General features: G+C 33.5%; 1 protein-coding gene and 1 pseudogene across 2 annotated transcripts; one reads left to right on the top strand and one right to left on the bottom strand.

Annotated features, from left to right (window-relative positions):
• Positions 1-805: 805 nt before the first annotated feature.
• LOC104789252 (uncharacterized) lies at positions 806-4390 on the top strand. The gene is made up of 4 exons (XM_087512351.1): positions 806-1855; positions 1985-2095; positions 2294-3646; positions 3728-4390. Exons 1-4 carry the CDS (start codon positions 806-808, stop codon positions 4388-4390), a joined length of 3177 nt encoding a protein of 1058 aa, XP_087368477.1.
• Positions 4391-13935: 9545 nt separating this feature from the next.
• LOC104786861 (branched-chain-amino-acid aminotransferase 6-like) lies at positions 13936-15675 on the bottom strand (annotated as a pseudogene). The gene is made up of 6 exons (XR_015556998.1): positions 15518-15675; positions 15177-15356; positions 14751-14937; positions 14535-14666; positions 14350-14445; positions 13936-14260 (listed from the first exon to the last, which is right to left on the bottom strand). The product of XR_015556998.1 is annotated as a branched-chain-amino-acid aminotransferase 6-like (transcript).
• Between the last annotated feature and the right edge of the window lie 7694 nt (positions 15676-23369).

Raw genomic sequence — 23369 nt, 5'->3', positions numbered from 1 at the left:
TCTTTGATATTTTAGTTATTTACGATTTAAATCAATACTAAATTGCACAAAGGCATTAACGAGTTCATTTGATTTTCGATGTGAAAGCTTTTATTTTTTCAACAGCAAACTGTTTATATATATGATGGCTAAAATTAAAATCAATTGTTATTTAACTTTTATGTTGTTAGGATAAGATTTTAAAGAATAGTTTTTTGGATTCACCGAACGAATGGTCGTATAGAAAAAATTGGAAAACCAAAACCCATTTCTATAGTTCATTCCGATCAACACCCTTCTGACTCATTTCTACCATCACCCATTTATTGTAAGTGATGTACATTTACAGAGGGAATGATACATATGGCAACAATAAAACAGGGATGCAAGAATAGTCATTAAACTCAATCATAAAACAAAAATATAAATCACTCACGGCTCATGCATGGGGACGACAACAGACTAGCTACATTGTTTCTTGGAACGAGTCGACACTATCATTTCATAATTAAGAAATTTTAAATAATACTAATTGATTTCAAAAAGGATAAAAATGAGTACTGACATTTATACTATGTAAGAAATAGCTAGGAATCTATTGTTAAATTTGATGTCTATGTAGAAAAACCACATGCTACGAAAAAAAGATGTGTTGCTCAATAAATATAAATAAAATGAATAAAAACGTTTACAATCTCTAGTTGATAAATTAAACGTTTACATTGATCCTTGGTTTTTAATTGGGGACTTTAATGAACTAACTGGAAATCATGAGAAACAGAGTGGTGCTTTGAGATCTGCATCCTCTTTTGTTTCTTTTAATTCAATGCTCCGTCATTGTGGGATGTTGGAGTTTCCTTGTTATGGGGAACAGTTATCCTGGAGAGGCAACCGATGTAATAATCAGGTGGTGCGTTGTAGGTTAGACCGGGCACTGGAAAATGAGGATTGGCAAGGGTTTTTCCCGAATTCGAGGGTAGATTATTTAGAGATGATTGGTTCGGATCACAGCCCAATCTTAGCAACTTGTCTGAAGACGGCCAGGAGATGTCATAGACAGTTCCGCTTTGATAAGCGCTGGTTGGGTAAGGAGGGTATAACAGCTGTGGTCGAGTCAGGTTGGAATCGCACGAAAAATTTTCGTATTCCGGGTTTTGTTGATAAGATAAGGAATTGCAGAAACTCGCTTTCGTGGTGGCGAAAGAATAATATCAGTTCTGGTCCTTCAACGATTTCCTCCTTGAAGGAGGCTTTGCAAGAGGCAAAAATGGATGACTTAATCTCAACAGACGAAATTCGGGTTATTGAGAGGAAATTAAAAGAGGCATATCGTGACGAGGAAATCTACTGGCAACAAAAGAGCCGAAAGTTCTGGTTAAGAGTTGGAGACAAAAATACTAAGTATTTCCAAGCATCCACTAAGCAGAGACGTGTGAGGAATCGAATTATTGGTTTATTTGGAGATGATGATGCTTGGATTGAGTCTCCCTCGGGCATGGAGAATATTGCTACTAAATATTTTGAGGGTCTTTTTAAGAAGGTGGATGGTGGGGGTATCTCCGAGGTGTTGCAGGAAATTAAGCCTCTGGTCACAGACAACATTAATAGGGATCTTACTAGGGATATTTCTGAGGCGGAGGTTCGCAAGGCGCTATTTGCGATGCATCCGGAAAAAACTCCAGGCCCTGATGGAATGACGGCTTTGTTCTTCCAACGTTTCTGGGCTTCTTTGAAAGGTGATCTGGTGGCGTTGGTTAGGGAGTTTTTTCGGACGGGATGTTTCGATCCTCGCCTGAATGAGACAAATATTTGTCTTATTCCTAAAGTTGCCAATCCTCAGCGGATGGCGAACTTTCGGCCAATCAGTCTTTGTAATGTGAGTTATAAAATAATTTCCAAGGTTCTGTGTTTTAGGCTACGGCGGGTTTTGCCCCTCTTGGTTTCCGAAACTCAATCGGCCTTTGTTTCTGGTCGTTTAATCACGGATAATATCTTGGTTGCTCAGGAGATGTTTCATGGGCTAAATACTAACAGACGGTGCAAGTTGGAGTTTCTGGCCTTCAAAACAGATATGAGCAAGGCTTACGATAGGGTGGAGTGGGATTTCTTGGAGGCGGTTTTGGTCAAGTTTGGATTCGCCCAGAAATGGATTTCGTGAATTATGTGGTGTGTTTCTTCTGTTACGTATCAGGTTCTGATGAATGGGCAGCCGAGGGGGTCCATTATTCCCCAGAGGGGTTTACGACAAGGGGATCCTTTGTCACCGTATTTATTCATACTTTGCACGGAGGTTTTGATAGCAAACATTAAATAGGCGGAACGAGAGAAGAAATTGACGGGAATTTCAATAGCCCGAGATAGTCCATCTGTATCACATTTGTTGTTCGCTGATGATAGTCTTTTCTTCTGTAAGGCAGAAGAATCTGAATGCCGGACGGTAATCTCCATAATAGGTAACTATGGTAAAGCCTCGGGGCAAGAGGTCAATCTGACGAAGTCTTCTATTATGTTTGGTAAGAAGGTCCCTCCTGAGATAAGAGCTCAGCTTAAATCAGTTATTGGTATTTCCCAAGAGGGCGGGATGGGTTCTTTCTTGGGTATCCCTGAAAACCTACAGGGATCGAAAACTAAAGTTTTTAGCTATGTGAAGGATCGGTTGGATGACCGAGTTAATGGTTGGTCCGCCAAGCTTTTATCCAAAGGTGGCAAGGAAGTCATGATCAAATCTGTGGCCTTAGCCCTTCCGACTCATGTTATGTCGTGCTATAAATTAACGCAGGACTTGACGTCTAAACTAACGAGTGCTATCTCCTCCTTCTGGTGGAAGTCAAATGATAAGGCTCGAGGAATGCATTGGCTGGCCTGGGACAAAATGTGTAAAGAGAAATGTGATGGAGGCCTGGGGTTTAGGGCTCTCAAACAATTTAATGATGCCATGCTGGCGAAACAGTATTGGCGATTAATTCACTATCCGGATTCCTTAATGGCTCGGGTCATGAAAGGACGGTATTATAGGAATCAACATCCTATTATGGCAAAAAAACCATATAATCCCTCCTTTGCCTGGAGGAGTATTTATTCAACTAAAGATTTAGTAGAGGAAGGTGCGCGGTGGACGGTAGGTTCGGGTGTTTCTATTTCGGTTTGGCGAGACCCATGGTTACCAGATGTACGACCCAGACCAGCTAATGGTCGGGGAAGGTTATTGCATCCAAATTTGATGGTCAATCATTTAATCAACCCAATTACGAAAGATTGGCATCTGCCCATCTTAGAGGAATTCATGGATCCCGTGGATATACAGCTTATATGGAATATGGCAGTCAGTAAGACTAATAGACCGGATCGTCTAGTTTGGCATTTTACTAAGTCGGGGAAATACTCGGTGAAGACCGGGTATCGGGTCGCTCGGGAATTAATTGCGGAAGTTGAATACGGCCCAACGTGTACGGCTTTAAGGGCTCAATCCTGGGAACTTGACGTCCCCCCGAAGATCCAACACTTTTTCTGGCAGATTGCTTCAGGTACTCTTCCAGTTCTAGAACGGTTAGCTCATCGGGGTATTCGGTGTGATACACGATGCAAAAGATGTGACTTAACAGCAGAGACTATAAATCACGCGCTTTTTGAGTGTCCTCGGTCGCGACAGATTTGGGAGTTGACTCCGGTATCTTTGGACCCCTAACGCTTTCCATATGCCTCAATATATGCGAATTTAGACTTTATTTTTTGGCGGGCATCTTCCCAGTCGGGTGTCACGGATATAGCTTTACAGCTTCCATGGATCATTTGGTCTCTTTGGAAAGATAGAAATAAAAAGGTATTCCAAGGCATAGAGGCTGAACCAAATGATTTTCTCAGTCAGGCGGCCAATGATAAAGCACTTTGGGAGGAGGCCAAAGCTTTTTCGAGAGGACACATGGCACCAACGCCACCTTTAGAGGATAGGATCTTTTCCTCATGCTGTCAGATAGACGGTTCATGGAAAGGCTCAGATCCTTTTCAGGGTCTGGGTTGGTGGTACTGTAATGATGAAGGTTCGACGCTGCTTCTGGGAGCAAGAAGTTTTCGTCGTGGATCTACGCCCCTTCATGCGGAGCTGCAAGCCCTGCTTTGGGCGATGGAGGCTCTCTTGGAGGCTGGGGTGGACTGTCAAGCCTACGAGACGGATTGTGCAGAGTTAGTCGAGATGGTGCAGACTCCAGACGACTGGCCGGCCTTCGCGAATTTGATGGAGGACTTCTCATTGCTCAGATCGTCATTCCCTTCCTTCACCCTTTCCAAGATCCCTCGGGAGTCCAATGCCAGAGCTGACTGTCTGGCCCGCTTTTCAAGATCTTTGCCTTCTGAAACTTCTTTTGTAAACAGCTATCCTCCATTTTGGGCTACCAATCGTGGAGTTCTCTTTTAATTTTATTGTTTGGTTGAAAAAAAAAAAAAAAAAATTAAAAACAAAATATTACAGGAAAAGATCACCGATATATACCATGATAGTAGAATGACAAAAACAAAATGGCGAGTTTCTTGTTTTAACTATTTTCCAATAGACAAAAAGGTTTCATTGTCAGTTTCTGAAATATATATGATATATTGCTATCGCTATAATCACTACAAAAAAATAATTTTATTAAGATGTAATATTTAGTCACAATAATAATTTTTAGTCACAATATAAATATTTTAACGCACTTGTGATGATTTTTGAATGGTTGCAATACAATCATCACAACTTTTTATTTGTAACAAAAACGTCACAAGAATTGCAACGAATATATTAGTAACCATTTTGTTATAAATAATTACGACACAAAAAGTAACAAAACTGTCTCAGTTACAGACTAACAAAACGTCTTACAATCGTCACATTTCGTATCTAAAATAACGTTTTAATTATGTATCTTATTATTACGAAACTATAGTCTCAAATGGTCACAAATGATAACTAAAAATTTGTTGCAGAATTTTAACAAATACTCAAAAATCATGATATTTTGTGACTATCATAATGTCCAATCCTATCATTAGAAGTTAGTTTCAAATGGTCATAAGTTATTACTAAAACATTTATTGTATATGATAAAAATTATTAATAAAAAACTTAATCTCAAAACAATATTATTTTGTAAATTTATAATCATACAAATTTTTATAATCATAAACATTAGATATACATTATAATCAATTTTTATTCTTACAAAGAAAATAAATCACAAATTCAACCAAATGCACATATTCGACTATAACTCTCGTATTATAACTCTATGGAAACGATCTCAGGCTCTCCGGAAAGGTAAGACTCAGATCTTTCCAATGGCGGGTAGATTAGCTCCTGGTTCAATTTGTAGTAGTGGGAAACAATTTCACAAGATAACTGATGTTAGTTTCCGGATCTGTCCAGAATAGGTTTAAGAAAATATGTATAACTTTTAATCTAAAAATGGGGTTACAAAATCTTTAGGAGAAAACTTACATCTATGGATTGGGAAATTGCTCACCAAAATTCGTCCACAAAAGAGTCCGTTTACCCCTTCTTTTCTACTATCTCCTAGGACAAGTAAGATCTGTTCTTAATCTCAACTGTGGCTCATTGTTCTCGTTCTCTCAAATGGTTTACTCTCTCTTTTTCTAGGTTTAGAAGATATGAAATTATAAAGAATAAAACCCTAATCATCTTTTAAATAAATCTTTTTAAATTAGGGTTAGAGAATTGGCTTAATGGACTTTGTATAAATGACATAACAATTTATACTATTTTATGACTAATGTTTACTCATTTTAATGTTACTAACTGTGACTTGCATATCTGTTATAAGTTCATAACTAATTTGCAACAACATATTGGTCAAAATATAGTCATAAGAGTGACTATTAATATTATCGTAGCATATTCGTCACAAATTGTGACGAATTTTGGTTATAATTTTTTCCGTCATAATATAGTGACGAAAATACTATGAATTTGTGACAAATAAAATTTGTCATAATATCGTATTTAAAATGTCACAAATTTGTGACGAAAAATTTATGTCTCAAATATACGTCTAAAAAAATTTATTTTTTTTGTAGTGATTTTTTTTTAAAGTATGATCTCAATATTATTCTCTAAAAACTAACTTCAACAATCTGTCGAACGAAAAAATTGTTCTCTTGATTCGAATTAAATTTGGCTCGATCATTTGTGATTTTTTGAGCAGTTTGATTTTGACCTTCTTCCATTGAATTACCTTATTTTTTGTTTACACTCATTTGATTTCAAATCAAGTTTTTGTGTTGTTTTGCTTTGCTTAGATCCAAATCAAGTTTTTGCTTTGTTTTGGCTTTGTTTTAACCTGATTTTATTTGTTTATACTCCTTGTTTACCAAATCAAGATTCCAAAAATACCTAAAATTGACTAAAGACTCCAATCCTAAAATACTTAGAGACTAATGGAAACAACACATACACACATCAATTAGAAAAACAAGGAAAGGAAAAGAACTTCCCGGGGTAATACAATGTAAGAAAATTAATGCAAAAAGCCAAATGGTTATTTTAGGTTGCCTAATATTGGTAATATAAATGTTTTCCTTTTTTTGTTTTTTTTTTAATAATTTTGTTACACTTATATTCTTGAGTTTGTATAACTGTGTAAGACTTTTCTCTTTGAAATAACCATTTTTATGTAATAGTCGATCGGAAGTATCCAAAACAATAGTCTTATAAACCTCTTTTTCTTTATATAATAGAAAAAAATGACAGAACATCAAAGAATTTGGCCGAAGCTGACCACAAAAAAAAAGAAAAAAGAAGAACGAATTTTGGCATAATTTTATAATCTTATTGTCTTTATTTAGTATGAAATTATGGACGTATCCCCCACTAGTTTCAACGTTTTCTTTTCGACACGACATATTTAATTGATGTATTTAAGAAAAATCTTCAATTTAGTCTTAGCTTTAGAATATTTATAACTAACTATGCGACTTTATAAAGCGTGGCTACATTCTCTTTGTAACAACTTGTTTCATAAATGTGTTTCCGCATGATCATGATTATGGATGACTCGTACCTTGATATATATGACTATATAGTTTGAGTAATATTTTAGTTTAGTTTAGTTGCAATCATTCTTCTCCTTTTTTTTTTTGGTTACTATACAATATTATTTCGATAATTGTATGAAATATAGCCGTATACATCTTTTTCTAGAGGCAAAATACTTTAATTTCCACATATAGGCTGCGACTTCCCAGCGGTCTGAATTATAACGTATATGGACTGTCATTAATATAAAAGAAAATAATTCAGTCAAATACTAAGTAAAAAGTTTACATGTCAACTATGGAATAAAAAAACTGACCTATAGTGGTTGAAATTTCGTTATGGAATTGGAAAATCATGAAACTGATTGTTATTTCAATCGTAGTTACCATTAATAGTAAACACTTTAAGTAATAAATGTACATGTTTTTTTACAAGTTTTGAAAATTAGTCATACTTTAAATTCAAAATTCTTCGTTTATAGAATTTGTTTTTTTGTTTTTAACTAAATGGATCACGTGGTGCACGTTACAACTACCTGTCGTCCGAGAAGCATAAGAACGACACGTAGTCAGTGGTCAAGCAATCCTAAAGAGTTATTGGGTGTGCGATTTCATAATTCCTCTATCTCTGCTGCCGCCACAATCAAGACAATGCCATCTTTCTACTTTCTCTCAACCATAACAATTTATTCAGCTTTTTTTTTTTTGTTATATAAAAGATATTTGATTTTAAGTAGCTCGATTCTATCATTACAGTTGAAAACTTGAAACTAATTAGTACTAAATTGGGGGACATATTTAGGATAAGTTTGGTGGAAATTGGTCAGCTCGTTGGATACATTAAGTAAGGAAAAAAGGGCTTCTTTGATTTTTGAGGTACTAACGAAAGCTCTCTCTCGTTTTCTTTATCTTTGTCACGAAAGGTCTTTTGGTTGCCTTTATTCATTCACAAAGGAACTTTCTTAGAAATAATTTAGGAATCATATCCCATGAGAGCCACATTCTTATAACTATCGCTTGATATATTATTAATTGTGGAACAGACTGGTGAATAATAAATTGTATAGAACTACAATTTGTTTGCACCAAAGAAAACAAGAGTCTTTGCAAAAAAAGAAAAAGAAAAAAAGAGCTACAATTTGTTTATCCATTATATTGTGGTAATGTGGAAAGTAAACAGCATACACTGAAGGAAAGAAAAAAGCTATGTGTAATCGTAATAAATACGTACATAGATAAATCATAATATGGATATATTAACTTATTAATTCTGGTAATTAATCGATGTATTTTTTCTAAGAACTTTTTAGTTTTTTTTTTATAAGAAAATAATTGTGAACCATACTTGAATTGAATCACCAATTTACTGTGTATATTTCTATCTTAAGTAGATCGATAAGTTTATAATAATCTATATAACCGCAGATAAGATCGATCGCACTCATCAACTATGCGTCAAAATGCATAATATAGCACTTAGTTAGCTATATATAGTGGAACTCTTATCAACTTATAAGTACATATAGATTAGATGTCATTAAGGTGTTACTTGTGTATATATATATAATAAAAATGACTCAACTATACATACTAATAATAATGCTTAAAGAAAAATTAAGATAGTGCATACTGCATATATAATTATTCTCCCATTAATACATTATTTACTATTATTAATAAGACTAGATGTAGACGGGAGTAGGAATTTGTCAAACTACTACCTTTTTAGCTTAAGAAAAAATATTAGAAGAATTGAAACACTTACTGGAGTATTTAGCGTCATCCAATCCAATCCAAGAACTCCCAAATTTCTAACTTGTAGAAAAAGTAGTTCCACCGCATAAAATTAGCCTCTTATAGTCTTACATTTGTATAAATGTACGAACACTTTCAAAGACAAACAAAGAGATTAAGGAATAATGTTTTGGCAGATCATCCACAGTTGATGGATTGGTTGTATTGGAACAGACCATCCCAAGCTAGAAATGTCAAAATTATTTTTACAAATTCAAATGCTGTCAACTCAAGTGATTTTACAAATTCTAATTTATTTTTTAATCATACTTGTTAAACTCTGAATCCATATCCGATTCTATATATAGGAATGATGATTTACATCTTGTAAATTTATTTTTTTGGGCACAAATGAGTTGGAAATCTTAAGAATATACATATAAAGTAAAACAACATTCATCACATAAAAAACATGTATAGAATAGATAAATCATTCGGAAAAAAGTTTCTTCTTTGCAGAATCGAAAACCAAAGTTGGCAGACAGGTTTGTGTCCAACTTTGAATTTGAATTAATGAGAAAATAGTTTCTTGGCTTTTTCAAAAGCCAAACAATGAGATCTTTATTTCGCTATTTTCTTAGTTTGTTGTAGTTACATTTTATAATGAATAATAATTATGTATATAAAAAGACAATTTTGTCAAATTAAAGATTAAGGTGGCAGTATCTAATTAGATGTGATATATTCCATAGTCTCCATCTGCACCCACTATATTACCACCCATTTACATTTTATATGCTAAAATAATTTTCCACACCGAAGAAAAATATTCCCAAATATACAAACTTACGCGTGTGTGTGTGTATATGTATATGTATTACATATGTGTATCTCTGTCACTCTGTGTTGTCCCTCACAATGTATCTTGATATCTTCTAATGCGCGTGGACCTTTGCGATACTTCCAAATTCCAAAGGAGAAAACACTGTTACATTTTTAATACGTGTGTTATGTGTAAGATACTATAACACATATTGCATGTTGGAATTATCTGAGAGTTATATTCGTTTGCCTCAATGAAGTCTCATTGTTGACAAAAGAAAACAAAAGAGAATGAAGTCCCACTGAAATAATATTAATGAATATTTTAATTTTGTAGGCTGTACCAAAATTCTTCTAACTCCTAATATTCATTCTACCCTTTATTCTAGTTTAGCACATATATATTTTCGAGATCTCATAATGCTTAGGTTAAAAAAAAAAAAAAATACATAGATACTGCTATAGTGGTGTTCATTAGTTTTTCGTAAATATATATAAAAACAAAGAAGAGATGACCGCGGCTCGTAAGAGCTTGCTTAGTTGCAAAACAAGTTGTTGGGAACACTTTTGGATTTTGTATACAAGAGGAGCTGATCATATGAGTAGAAGTCGTCAGTAAATTCCTCAACTTATATGGAGTCCAAGTGATCATATGAGATAGAGAAGGTAGTGAGATAAAGTAAGGACTGTCCAAAATCATCAGTCTAGATGACGTTCCATTGCATTTGCACCATATGGAGGATATAGTTACTGAGATAGAAAATGTCGACTCGCGATCGAGATCCAATAAAGTCTGATGAGGAGGTCACATGGAGAGACCAAGGGTTCTCTTACTATAATGAGAAAATATTTTCAAACCATGAGACTTTGTACAAATGCTTTTGTAATAATTACTACGATTTAGCATATTAAGATATACTAGGGAGAAAGGAATTTGTACAAAGTGTAAACACAACATATGTTTATCAAACTCCCGACAGAAAATTCTGATTTAGAAATAAATATAAAATGGCATTATAGTTACTGGCAATTTTTCGCACGCATGTGGGGTATATTTCTTTATTTTCTTTAACAAAAGGTTTGGATTTAGTTTAAATACTGTTTTCAGAATCGAAAAGCAAAACAGATAAATTTAGAGACTCTCTAATGCTGATACGGTCGAATACTTTAGAGACTCTTTTGATACATTCCATATTTTACCGCTTGATCGAAAATTTTAATATTATTTTATTATATATTATTCATATTTTATTATATATTATCGTATTTCTTATCTAATTTAATATTTTTATATTTTAAAAGTTCTATACTTTATTTTTTTCATAAAGATTTTATTTTGACATAATACACACAAATTAAAAAATTCTAAATTTCTATTTTACTTTTTATAAAGATATTATCTTTTTTATAATTAATATTGGTGTATGGGCTAACAGTCTATGTTAAACTTTGTTTCTGTCGATTATTACAAATTTTAATATTGTTGTAAACTTTAAAAGGGGATGTTATATAAACTTTTGTATCATTGATTAAAAGAAATAACACAATAATAAAGACTTTTCTCAAAACCCTTCTTTAGTTTTTATAATTAATAAGTTCAAATAATAGAGATCACAATTTTTTTAATTTTTTTGAAAACATTTAAAATATAAAATGATACTATTTTTGTAAAAAAAAAAATGTTTAAATAACACTTTTTGTAAGAGAGAGAGAGAGAGTAGTATTTTTGTGTATGATTTGGTATGTATTGTGTGTCTCGACAAAAGAACTGTATATGCGACATTAATAGCCATATAATTTTCACTGTATAAATTGTATACTTCAGAATACAACACAACTTTTCACCATATACACTTTATATATGATCGTACATGCTGTATACTATCACCATGGATTGCACGTAAATCTAACTGAGATGTACTAAAGCCTAGTAAAATTGAACTGAACAAAACTATCTAATACGATCAATCAATCAGACAATGTGTACATAACGAAATAATTGATTGATTAAAAAGATAACGATAATGATTTAAATGCGTTGGTCAAAGCTTGTCTTTCGCCCATGCACATTTATATATTTGCCACGATAAGTAACAACAGCGTGTTTGAGAGATACGGCTTCGGTACGTTCAAACTGGTCATTATTATATCTTTGATCGCCCAATAAATGCTGCAAGAGAGTGAATGAGAAAGCTCATCATAATGAAATTTAATTATTAATCAGATCTGTTTTCACATATATTACGTACTGGTCAAAGGTTCGTTCTCTTAAGAATTGATTATACTATGATTTATATGTGTTTCCCTTTTAAAAAGGCAAAAACCTGGAGTGTGCCAAGTATGCATCAAGCGGAGGACTATATTGACTACCATTTAATAAACATTCTAATGGACTTAGACCCGATGTTACTTCTTTATGTCTTAATTTACCAAATTATAGTTGATGATGTAGCCTCAGTTTCGACATGCGTTATACTCAATATTTGACTCATTCACTAGAATTTCAAAAGAACAATGTCCATACTATATCAAGGTTACTAAGCGTATATAATATGAGTATATTTAGTTGTCATTCTTAAATCTCATATGGCAATTTTCTTTTCATTTTATCATTCAGTGCAAGTATCCGATGGAATCATATTTTCAAAATGTGAAAATTTTGAAAATCACACATACTGTTCAATATATTGCAGATTTGGTTTTGGTTGCTTAGGAAATTATAGAGAATCAAATTTTCAAGAGAAGATTAAAGTTTTGCTGAGAAACCTATGTGAAGTAGTTGAAGAAATAATTCCATGTTCAATAACAGATAAATTTTTTCAAGGCAAACCAAATTTAATGTCTAAACTTCAGTCTCTTACTAATTAATACATACTATCAAGTATCACCATATACTAAAATATGAAGTTATAAAAAGGTTAAACAATTACATGTAAATGTTAACATTTTTATACAATTGTTGAACATTTTTATACAATTGTATTAAATATGAAATCATACAAATTTCATATTTTTATATTCATATAATTCCATACAAAAAAACGACATGTCATTGTAGAGAAATGCTAATTGAAAACTTAGATGTTTATTCAAGGATATTTTAGTATGTTACATACACACCACATAAAAATTAGACTATTACAAAACTCTATGTAAAAATTGATTTAACTCAATTCCAAAATCTGCAAAACATATCTTAACATTAATTTTCAAGATACTATAAACACTAAATTTATGTAGCAAAAAAAAAAAAAGGGTTGTGTTTGAATTCTAAAGTCATCTTGTTAGCATCGACTCAGTGACTTTGTGTATTCTTGCTGAGTTAGTTATTTGCTCTTTGTGGTTCGGCCCTAAATACTAGAATAGAATTGATGGGATCATTAGTGCATTAGAACTCTAATTGGTAAAATCATAAGATCAATGGTCATAGACTTGACTTCAAGAACCGTGACTTCTAAGCGTACAACAAATTGAGAAGATGCAAAAATATCGCCTAGTGAGATTAAAAGAAGAGGGTGAACATGGATGAAAAAATATTGAAAGGTGATGAAAATGGAGTTATAAACTAAAAACTCCATAACCTCAAGAAGACCTTGGACTGACCCCGTCCTTTGGACTGATTTTCCTCTAACCTAGTTTCAGTTTGTGCTATCTTGATTTCTATTTCTGTTCTCAACGTTGACAGCAAATCTCGTCGAAGATTCTCCTGTATTTATACTTAGAACTTTCTCACCAAAAATTTGATTTTGAACATTACTAACAAAAATTAGTAACTGCATGTCTTCATAGGTTCCCAACTAGTTGGCAGGGATGCCATCAATTTTGTAAAATACAGTTCGTTGATAATCGTGTTGAATTTTTTACTGCCCACAGCAACCATCAACAAAAATAGTCTATCATTTTTTCCTTTAACATAACTTATCTATAAGTTTTTTTTGGGCAAACTTATATATAAATATACTTATAAAGAGTTAGGGGGAATATCAAAAATACTCATTTTCCAAAATTATTTTTCAAAAATATCATCAATACAATAAAACTAGAATGTGTTGCTCTCCTTTTCTGACACATAACATTGAAGCAGGTGTTGACACCTCAGTAAAAATCTCTAACCAATCAAATTATAACATTAATACATATCAGCTGGTTTTACTCTTATGTGGACAAAGGAAAAGGAAAACGAGAGCGTTTAATCAATTGCTCGATTTCTTCTTCTTCTTCGCCGGTCCGACTCCTGTTTGAATGCTCGATTTTCTCGATTTAATCAATTGCTCGACTTTGTTTCTACAAGAAGTCTGATTTTGGGATGAACTTTTGTTGGATATAGGCCGGTGAACTCATGAAAATCGAGTACTATAAAAAGGTTGCTAATTTAAATCGCGTGAAGAAAGGAGGCGGTCACTCGGATTCATTAGAGAGAGCCAAAGCAGCGGTTAGTCATTTGCATACAAGACACATAGTTGATATCCAATCCGTGGACTCCACAGTTTCATAAATCAATCGTCTTCTAATGAGTTATATGCATAGGAATCTAAAAGGTTGAAACTATTCTATATTCCGTGTGATAAATGTTGAAACTTTTTATCTTGACAATGAAGATGTTACAAGCACTAAGCTCTTCGATGTTTCTACCTGTTGCCGCATCCAGGAACAGGACATCAGAGAACCCCGATGACTTTGCTTCAAGCAACGATTTCACAACCTTTCAAAAATTTACACAAGAAGAAATCAGAGAACTACATATTTCATTAACCTGTTTCTATGGAAGATGTGAGGTGTCTCTTTACTTACTGGAGAATAGTTTGGGCAGCTCTTGACACCACCTATTCCACCTGAATGGGCTCGGTGATGCTTATGCTCAACTTTGAGGTTCAAGTCTGAGCTCACCTACAAAACAGACAAAACCAGTTAACTGTATCAGCTTGAAAGACTCTTTAGTAAGAGTATACTCCATGGAGAATTTGAAACAAACTCACCTTATGGTAATCTCCTATTGGAGGCGCATATATGAGAAATGTGTCTTCAGGTGCTGGAGCTACTCCAAGGGTAGCACCGCTCCCAATTAGCAGAGGCCTTATATACAAAGTTCCTTTACCCGGAGGAGGAACCTATAAAAGCGAATGTGAATTAATTGTGATAAAGAATCACATCAAATGGAAGTAGAGACACAATTGTCCATTAGTAGTCCATACCCATTTCTTGTTGGCAAACACAGTTTGCTTAACTGCATCAACGAATAGCTCTAGAGAAGGGGATGTCATACTGACTCATACAAAGCCTCTCCGCACCAGCTTGCATGCGAAGAGCGTTTTGGTCAGGCCTGAAAATCATAATCCGGTCGTCTTCTGTCCTGTAAGCTTTGAGACCTCCAAATAGTCCCTACAAAGAGCCAAACCAATAATCAAAATGTATATGTAGACGCTAAAGTTATAAACTTTTGCTGGCTATCTATCACACTCAGTTCTAACAACTCTACACAATCTATGACTCTGCAGATCATTTTCTCCCTCATTTAGAGATTAAAGGCTTCATATCTCTTAATCCTATATTTCTAATAAAACCCAAAGTTCCTACAATCAGTGAGATTTAGCCACAAGTGGTAAGAAAAGAAAACATACCTGTCCATAATTGAGAGAATAGGAGAACAAGGGCTGATTGAAATATCCCCATAAAGAAGGATCTTTCCTTGTGAAAAGCTCTCACCTTGTCTGTATTTGGCTACATACATGTAATATGTTGGAGTTGGAGCAAATCCAAGCTCTTCCCATTTCACATTCACATACTTCTCATCCGCTTCACTGTTTTCATCTTAGTGCATGCCACCAAAAAAGAATTGAGTAAAATAAATAGACACCATATATACACCCAGATCAGGATGATTCTAATAACCAAAATCATTTCGTTTTTCCATTTTCTCTCATTTATCAGAAGAAAAAAAATTGAGACTTTGTATTAGTACCTTGTAGTACGAAGAGGTGATGAAGAAGGAGCCATAGCTAGCGGAGAGAAATAGAGAAGTGACGTGAAAGGCAGAGAGGCGTGGAGCGGTCACATTGTTTTAGGAGCCTTCTTTTATAGTGACAACAAACAAACCCTTTTGATTCCTTTCCATCTTAATTATTTTTTTTAGTAAATATGTAGAGCACCTTAGATGAACAACTATACTTAGAGAAGAAAGGTCAACAGAGAAGAGAAGTCAAGAGGAAGGAGAAGATTTAGTTGTTGTGGACTAAGAAAGACTAATGGGCTGGAGTTAAACTCACTTAAGGTTTGTGTCTTTAGTGTTGTGTGGACTATTAGTGGTGTTAGGCCTAAATAAGAGTTTGTGGTGTTAACTTAGTTTTAATTCTACGGAAGTTGTTGAAAACCTTTAGTTAGACTAGAGTAGATAATAGTTGTTGGAGTTGTTATTGGCTACTGGCTAAGGTAAGGTTGTGTAAGGTTGCTTGTGTCCATAAGTCTAATGGCTAGAGGTAAGTGAATGGGTGTAAAAAAAATCTACTATAAGTATGTAATGTGTGTGAAGTTGTAATGTACAAAAAAAAAATGAAAGACTAAGAGTGTTGAGAAATTACTTTATTGTTCCGAGATTGAGAGACCAAACTTGAGATTGTGAGAATGTCAACAGGTTTGTATAATAAATCAACAATAGACTTAAATTGTTAATTGAACTTTGTTTTCGTGTTGGATTCTAATTATGGTGTTTTTTTTTCTAGGATGATAGAGACGGAGACCATCTTGATTTTATGAGAAGTTAGAAGCTATGGACAACACAACCACTGAGAAACGCTGTTGGAATTAGGTTTAGTCTTGGTATCGACAAGGAAATGCAAGCTAAGAAAACCAAAGATAAAAAGCTAGCAGTTATCTATAGAAACTATACAAAATACACATGTATTTCCTATCAAAAAATAAATGCAAGTATTAAATTAAACAAATATTAAATGCAAGTAAAGTTAACCAAGAAACAGAAGAAAACGGCCAGGAACAAAGATAATGTGTAATATTTTCTTCTGAAACTATTTTTAATTTTTAACTTTGATAATTCGTGTTCTGAGACAAATATTATACTCTAGAAATCACAAAAGGGTTGTTTATGGAATTTCAGTACAATGCATTCACCTCATGTATGGTGTTCTTAAAAAATGAGAGGCATGTCTGTTTCATTTGATTATAGTTTCAAACAAATATTTGTATTATTATTTATATGTATATTGAATAAAACAAAATTTAATGAAAATCCCGGGGCGTAGCGCGGGTGTCAACCTAGTCAATACAATAAAAATATAATGTGTTTCTTCCAGTGTTGACACCTCAGCTTTTTAGTTGAAGGAGGAGTTGACACATCAGTTAAAATATGTAACCAATAAAATTATAACATTAATACACATCAGTTTTTTGTTTGCCTACATAGACACATATTGTCTACTCTTTACTGTCAAAATCGATTTCTCAATGTTAAAAACTTAAAATCTATTTCTTCTACTTCCAATATCGCTATCTCACCCCCTCTTTAGTGTGGTGGTTCTGATGGTCCCAAGGTTCAGACTTATATATAAACCCTAATTTCACTCCCATTTGGGGATATATCGTTTTTGATCTGGTCTCTAATCTATATGTTTTTGTTCTATGTAGTACACAACACATGTGGGATCAGAAACATAAATAAGAGAAACGGAACAGAGATTGATGATAAGAAACTGAAAAAATCAAGTCTCGGCAGCGTACAGGGAAACCCTAAATTTGGTGATTCGTTAAAACAAATGTTGATTGATTTGGTGATGGAGAAGAGTTGATCAACGTTGGAGAAGCAACGACGGAAGCACGGCAAATAAGAAGAACAAGAAGAACTCATGGCTCTCTCTTATGGCCCTGTGTATGCTTAGGTCTTTTTGTTGTAGGCTTGTTAGAGGTACCAGATTGGTCTTCGTAATGGGCTATGTTTCATTTCCAATATTCTTCAATTGGGCTCTCTTATCCTTTGGTCCACTAACGGTTTTGATTGACATCAAAACTTCTGTTTCGATTGGAGTATTCTTAATCGCAAAAACAACTATACATGGAAAACAAAGAAATTTTTTCTTAATCGCAATTATGTTTTTTACATTATTACATTACCAACACGACTACACAAATTGTTTTAGCTAATAGTATGTAGCCCAATCACTAGAATGCATCGAAGTTACTAAAATAGATTTTTAAAAAACATATAACTCACAAGAAGTCACTTATTCAAGAAAGAATGCAAACAAAGTCAATGTTATCAAAACCTGCATCCTAATGATTCATTTAACAAGTTGATCAACATGTAAAATCTAAAAAAATACCAGTTAACATTTATCATTTCATTTGTAACTTGTATAATCTTAAAATAGACAGCCAATTAAATTAAATAATACAATTAAACATTTCATGTCCAGTAAAAATACTTATATGTTCCACATCACTTTTATCATTAGTCAATAGTATTGATTTGTGATATTAACAAGTTACGATTAGTTACGTTATTAATTTCTTTTGTTTGTTTTTGTCAACACTTTGGTATTTTAAATTTGAGAACAAACCATACAATTGCTTCTCAACCAAAAAGGAAAAAAAAACCATACAATTGCTTAATCTACACTTCATTCTAAGAGTGAGCTACGTAAATCTCTCAAGCCTGTGTGGAGGATAAACATCTGTTATTGGATTTTTGGAGCAACATACATAATCTTTACGTACTATCAAACAAAAATGATCATATGTCTATCTTATAGTGTGCATTTACTACAAATATAGATCTGATTTCTTTTATTGTGATGATTGAAGTGTTTGAATTTTCGTTAAGCCAATTATACAATTAAATTTATCCAACTTAAAATGTAAACGCATTACAAATACAAGCCCGGCTCAATTTCATTGAGGTCTCTGAGCTGGAAAAATTAAAAAGGCCTTTTTCCCATGCTTTTTTTGAAAAAATAAGTTTTGGACCCTATTTTATAAAGAAAAAGATAAAAATTGGATAGACCCGGTCTTATAGCATTGCTCGCACATGTCTAGAGCCGGGGCTGTACAAATACTACAACGTTACAAACCATTGTAGGTTTTTTTCCAGTACATTTCTATATTTTATCATTCTGCAAATCATAATTTTTATGATTAATATAATTTCAGAAAAAATAAAAATTATATATTTAACATCAAATATATTTAAAATGTATTAAAAACATCCCGCGGCATCGCGCCGGTCTAACCTAGTATTTCTAAAACTTATATTTATCCAAATATGTGTGTTAGGCTATAAAAATCTACACCAACTATGTTTATATGTGTATAAATATTTTGTATATATATCATAAATACCATATCAATATCTAGTATTAAAAATAATTTAAAACCTTATAAATATTAGGATCAGATCTCCGAATAATAGCTACTATCCAGAAGTACATTTTAAACTATAATAATTTTCAGATTTAATATGTGATATATTTGAAAATAGATATATGAACGATACATTTTTGAAAAGCGATACACCAAAAATGATTTTCTCAAATTTCTCTAGATATGCTTCATTTTTGGGCATACGTTTTGATTCATTTATCAAATCAAACAAAGTTCTGGGTAGCCAAAATTACAAGAGCAACAAGACTTACAACAAAGCAAAACCAAACAGAACAAGACAAAGGCAAATGCTACACAAAGATAGCTAGACTGGTTCGACAAAGAATCCATGATAACTTAGAGACAAAAGCTTAAAGGCAACTTGGCGCAAGTGAGAACATGGTTTGTCGAAGGATCATCCACGGACAACAACAACAATTGACTATGTGATGTTGAGAAGGATGTCACGGCCGAGATTCTCACCGGCATGAGAAGAGCTTGATGTTGCTCATCGACAAGGACAAGGATGGCTATGGTTCTATAATCGGATGGGATTTGCTTTAAAGTGTTAGATAAAAGTTTGGTGGGATTCGCTTGCTTAAACTCAGGATTCAGAGGAGGCATATAAAAAAGGTTAAAGAAGAATCTGTAATCACTGCTTCATAAAGACGGGATCATAATGCCGACTTACTTCAAGCTTTTGATTTCATAACTAACATTCCTAAGTGATTCTAATAACAGGTTTCTCAAATAAATCTTGTACCAAGCTAGCAACGATGGTGAATAATGATCCAATTGAAGTCTTCGAGCAACTGGATTCATAAAACAACACAAAGATGACTCGGGTTGGATAAAGAGGAGTTTGGACTGAACCTGGATATTTGCTGAAAGAGGCTTGGATCACACTTTTTACATAAGGGCTTCAAACACCTTATTGGGCCAAATTTTGCTGAGTCCACCAGATGAAACTCTAGTTTCACTTTGGTTGGAAGATGTGAGATCTGAGCTCAGTGGCCGTACCGAGGTAGTGCTAGATTTTGCCATGGTTTGAGCATCTCCGGTGAAATAAAGGACTGTAGTTGAGGATTGTAACGCCCCGACCGCCACCTTCCTTAATGGGCCTCACGTCCTCTCACTAGGCCCGTGAGCCCATCCATATCCGACGGTCGGTTTGCTACGTCTGTGAGATTTTAAAGACTTGTTACCGTCCCTACAAATCACCAAATGATATTTCCTGTGTTTTGTCCTCACTCGCACAGTTCCGAAACTCACTTCCTGGAAGTTCACCCATCCTGAGACTACTCCAGCTCAAGCACGCTTAAATCTGGAGTTCTCTCAGGACCCTTGAACGAAAACATAAGTGCACTTTGGCGACATAGGTGGCAAAATTAATTCTTTTAAACCTCCTCGCAAGTCTCTGAAATCGGGGTGTCACAAGGATTTTTATCGAGGTTTGAGGCAATGGAAAGGGAACATATGAGCTTACTTTCTCCAGTTTAGAAACGTCGATACTAAGAGGTGCATATCACCGTGCGCCATCGACGTTTCCACCTGGCATGGTGCATATGACGGTCCAAGTGAATATGCTCCTACCATCTACAATAAGCGTTGGATGAGATGATGCGAGTGGAGGTTGAGAGATGGGAATCGCCGGCCATCTACTACCCACTTTGATGTTCATTGTAATTTCGCCTGCTAGGTGCATGTGGTTCAAGAGGATTCGAGAGGGTTCCAAAAAATAAGAAACGTTAGAAAGCGGGGGGATTTAGATCCCGACGCTGGCAAAGGAAAGCTTTGCCGGTGCCGAAAAAGAGATGCAGTGATGGTTCTTCGATTCTTGTATCTGAAAGAAAAATGTTTTATATTTCTCAAATATCTATGATCACTCTAAGGGGGTGTTGTTGAATTCTAATTTATAAAGAATTTTGAAGACTTCAACAAAATCATCAAAAATGAATAAGTGAAAGATTTTTAAGAATTGCTAGAAATTATTCTATAGTTTTGTTATTTAATTTTCTTTATTCTTGTAAAATACTCCAAACAATCTTTGTATATTATATTTGTTTAAAAACATATTGTAAAACTAAACACAATAATTACGTTTATATTATAAAACCAAGTACAACCGCTCTATACTTTTTAAACATATCTAAGAGTTTTAAACATGTAAACATATATATTTATATATATTAACTATTCATAAAATTAAATAGCATAAAATTATTAGTGGATGACACGATTTCTTACCTAGTCTTCTTTTAAATTAAAGACAATATCATTTACTTAATGATATATTTAGAAAGGGTATATTTTATTATTAAAAACCTTTAATTTCTTTTTTTTTAAATACACAAAACATTCTCAAAATAACAAAGATAAAGATATTTAAGGTTCATAATTGCTGAAATAGACAAAGAAACACATTTAGAAAGTAAATTCATACCAAACATAGAAAAAAATACCAATTAGAGGTCTAGAAAAGATTATTAAAATTCGACAAATAAATGGAAAAAATATGAGAGGTTTAAGAAATGATGATTAGAGTAAATTTGTCTAATTAAACATCATTAATTTCAAATAACAAATAGACAAAACATTTTCAGAATACAAGTTGAAGTGGTGATAGTCAACTACTCGATATACACATCAAATCGAAGCATCGGTGGATCACGAAGGGGGATATATTGCATGAAATCTAGTTTTTTTCTTACCAAATATGATTTTATCTCTTGTGAAAGATAATAATTCATAGATTTCAGATCATCGATTAAGATCATCGATTCCACAACTGTGATGTAGTTGTATCACTTGATTACAGACTCATACAAATGTTGGCGCAACGATACACTCTTGATAATAACAATTACATTTTTAGTGAGAGAAAGAAGAGTGAGAGAGAGTTGGACGTTTGCTGTTTAAGAGTTTTGCTTCTTCGTAAGTGCAAAATAACGAATGAAAGAGCCTTGTATTTATAGGGATAGAAGGATGAGATGCTCACCAAAAAATCTACGCTTGTGGGTTGATATCTCGGGGAGTTGAGGCGAGCTGAAGATGCATCCAAGTCTCACACGTCGGCAAAATCTCAAGACCGACTTATTCTTCCGTTTGAGTTGATAAGACATCGACTTTGTTTATTTTTATAAAACAACAAACTCGATTTGACTTTATGCAAATAAAATTTTGAATATTATATGTAACATATGTGACATCAAATGTAACATAAGTTGCAAATAAAATTACTCCAAAAAATTAAACCAAGCCTGGTCCATCATCTCATGCAACATAGTGTCATGTACCCATAATAAGTGTATCACTATATATACTAGTGGGAAAACTTTCCAATCTTCCAATGTGGAACAAATGCACATATTTGTTGTTATAAGCTTTCAAGCTAACCACTTTGGAAATTAATTTCTCATTCATTATAACTTCGATTTTGAAAAGTAACTAAACTATGTTATAGTGCTCATTACAAGGAATCCTTAAGCCGGTCATTCAGATGATGGACGTCATCGGAAAAGTTGCCGGAAAGTTGGCTAAGGCCATGTTGTCAAAAATGTAGTTCCAACAACATATTCCTTATTCTTCTGCTGACTCTTCATAATTTTTTATGAATCTTCTTTTTTTTCTCTTTCAAAAATGATTCGAGACATGTCTCTATCTTCTTTTGCTCTAGCTACGGTAAGGCAAAAAATCGTTTAAGAGGCCACATGCCGTCTCAATAGATGACCACACTACTAGTTCAGCTTCGTAGGGGCTGAAAATGATCAAACATGCCCATATATCACACAATATGGTTAACTCTTTTATCTTTTTTAGTACTCCTTCTCTCTTTCTCTTTAAACTCACTAGAGATGAGAACCCACGCGTTGCATAGGGTTATATGTTAATCAGGCCTGACTCAAATTTTATCTAGATCCAGTGTTATATTATAAAAATACTTAAATATATACTTTTAAAAAAATATTAAAAAATTAACATGTTATGCTTTTCTTGATCCAATGCTTTTGCACCCTCAGCACATTTGCTAAGCCGACACAAAGGTTAATGTATCTTATTATGTTTTTTTTGTTTGATTTTACTTTCTATGTGTTTGATTATATGCATTTGAGGTGTTTGACAAATGAGGAAAAAAAGTACTTGAGATTCCTCATTATATATTTTTTTTTCTACATGTGTTTGTGTTCCCGAGAATGTGGTATTAATGGGTAGTATTTTGTCGATTTACAATTTGGTTAAAAATGAGACATATCTTAATAGCCAATTGTAGAAAGCTTATTATCTCACTTGACATGCTTAAATATGTTTTTTAGGATTGGGTTTTGCTGAGTTTGTTTTTTTTTCTCATTTTTTTGGTTTTGTTCTGAATTAAAAGTGTTTTGTAATTACTTTCTTTTTCATCTATTCATCCTCCTTTTCCAGCTTTTTCTTTGTCCTATGAATTCATT

Source organism: Camelina sativa, chromosome 5, assembly GCF_030686135.1.
Source record: "Camelina sativa cultivar CO46 ecotype springtype chromosome 5, ASM3068613v1".
NCBI classification, from domain to species: Eukaryota; Viridiplantae; Streptophyta; class Magnoliopsida; order Brassicales; family Brassicaceae; genus Camelina; species Camelina sativa.
This window is presented reverse-complemented; position numbering and strand designations above follow the sequence as displayed.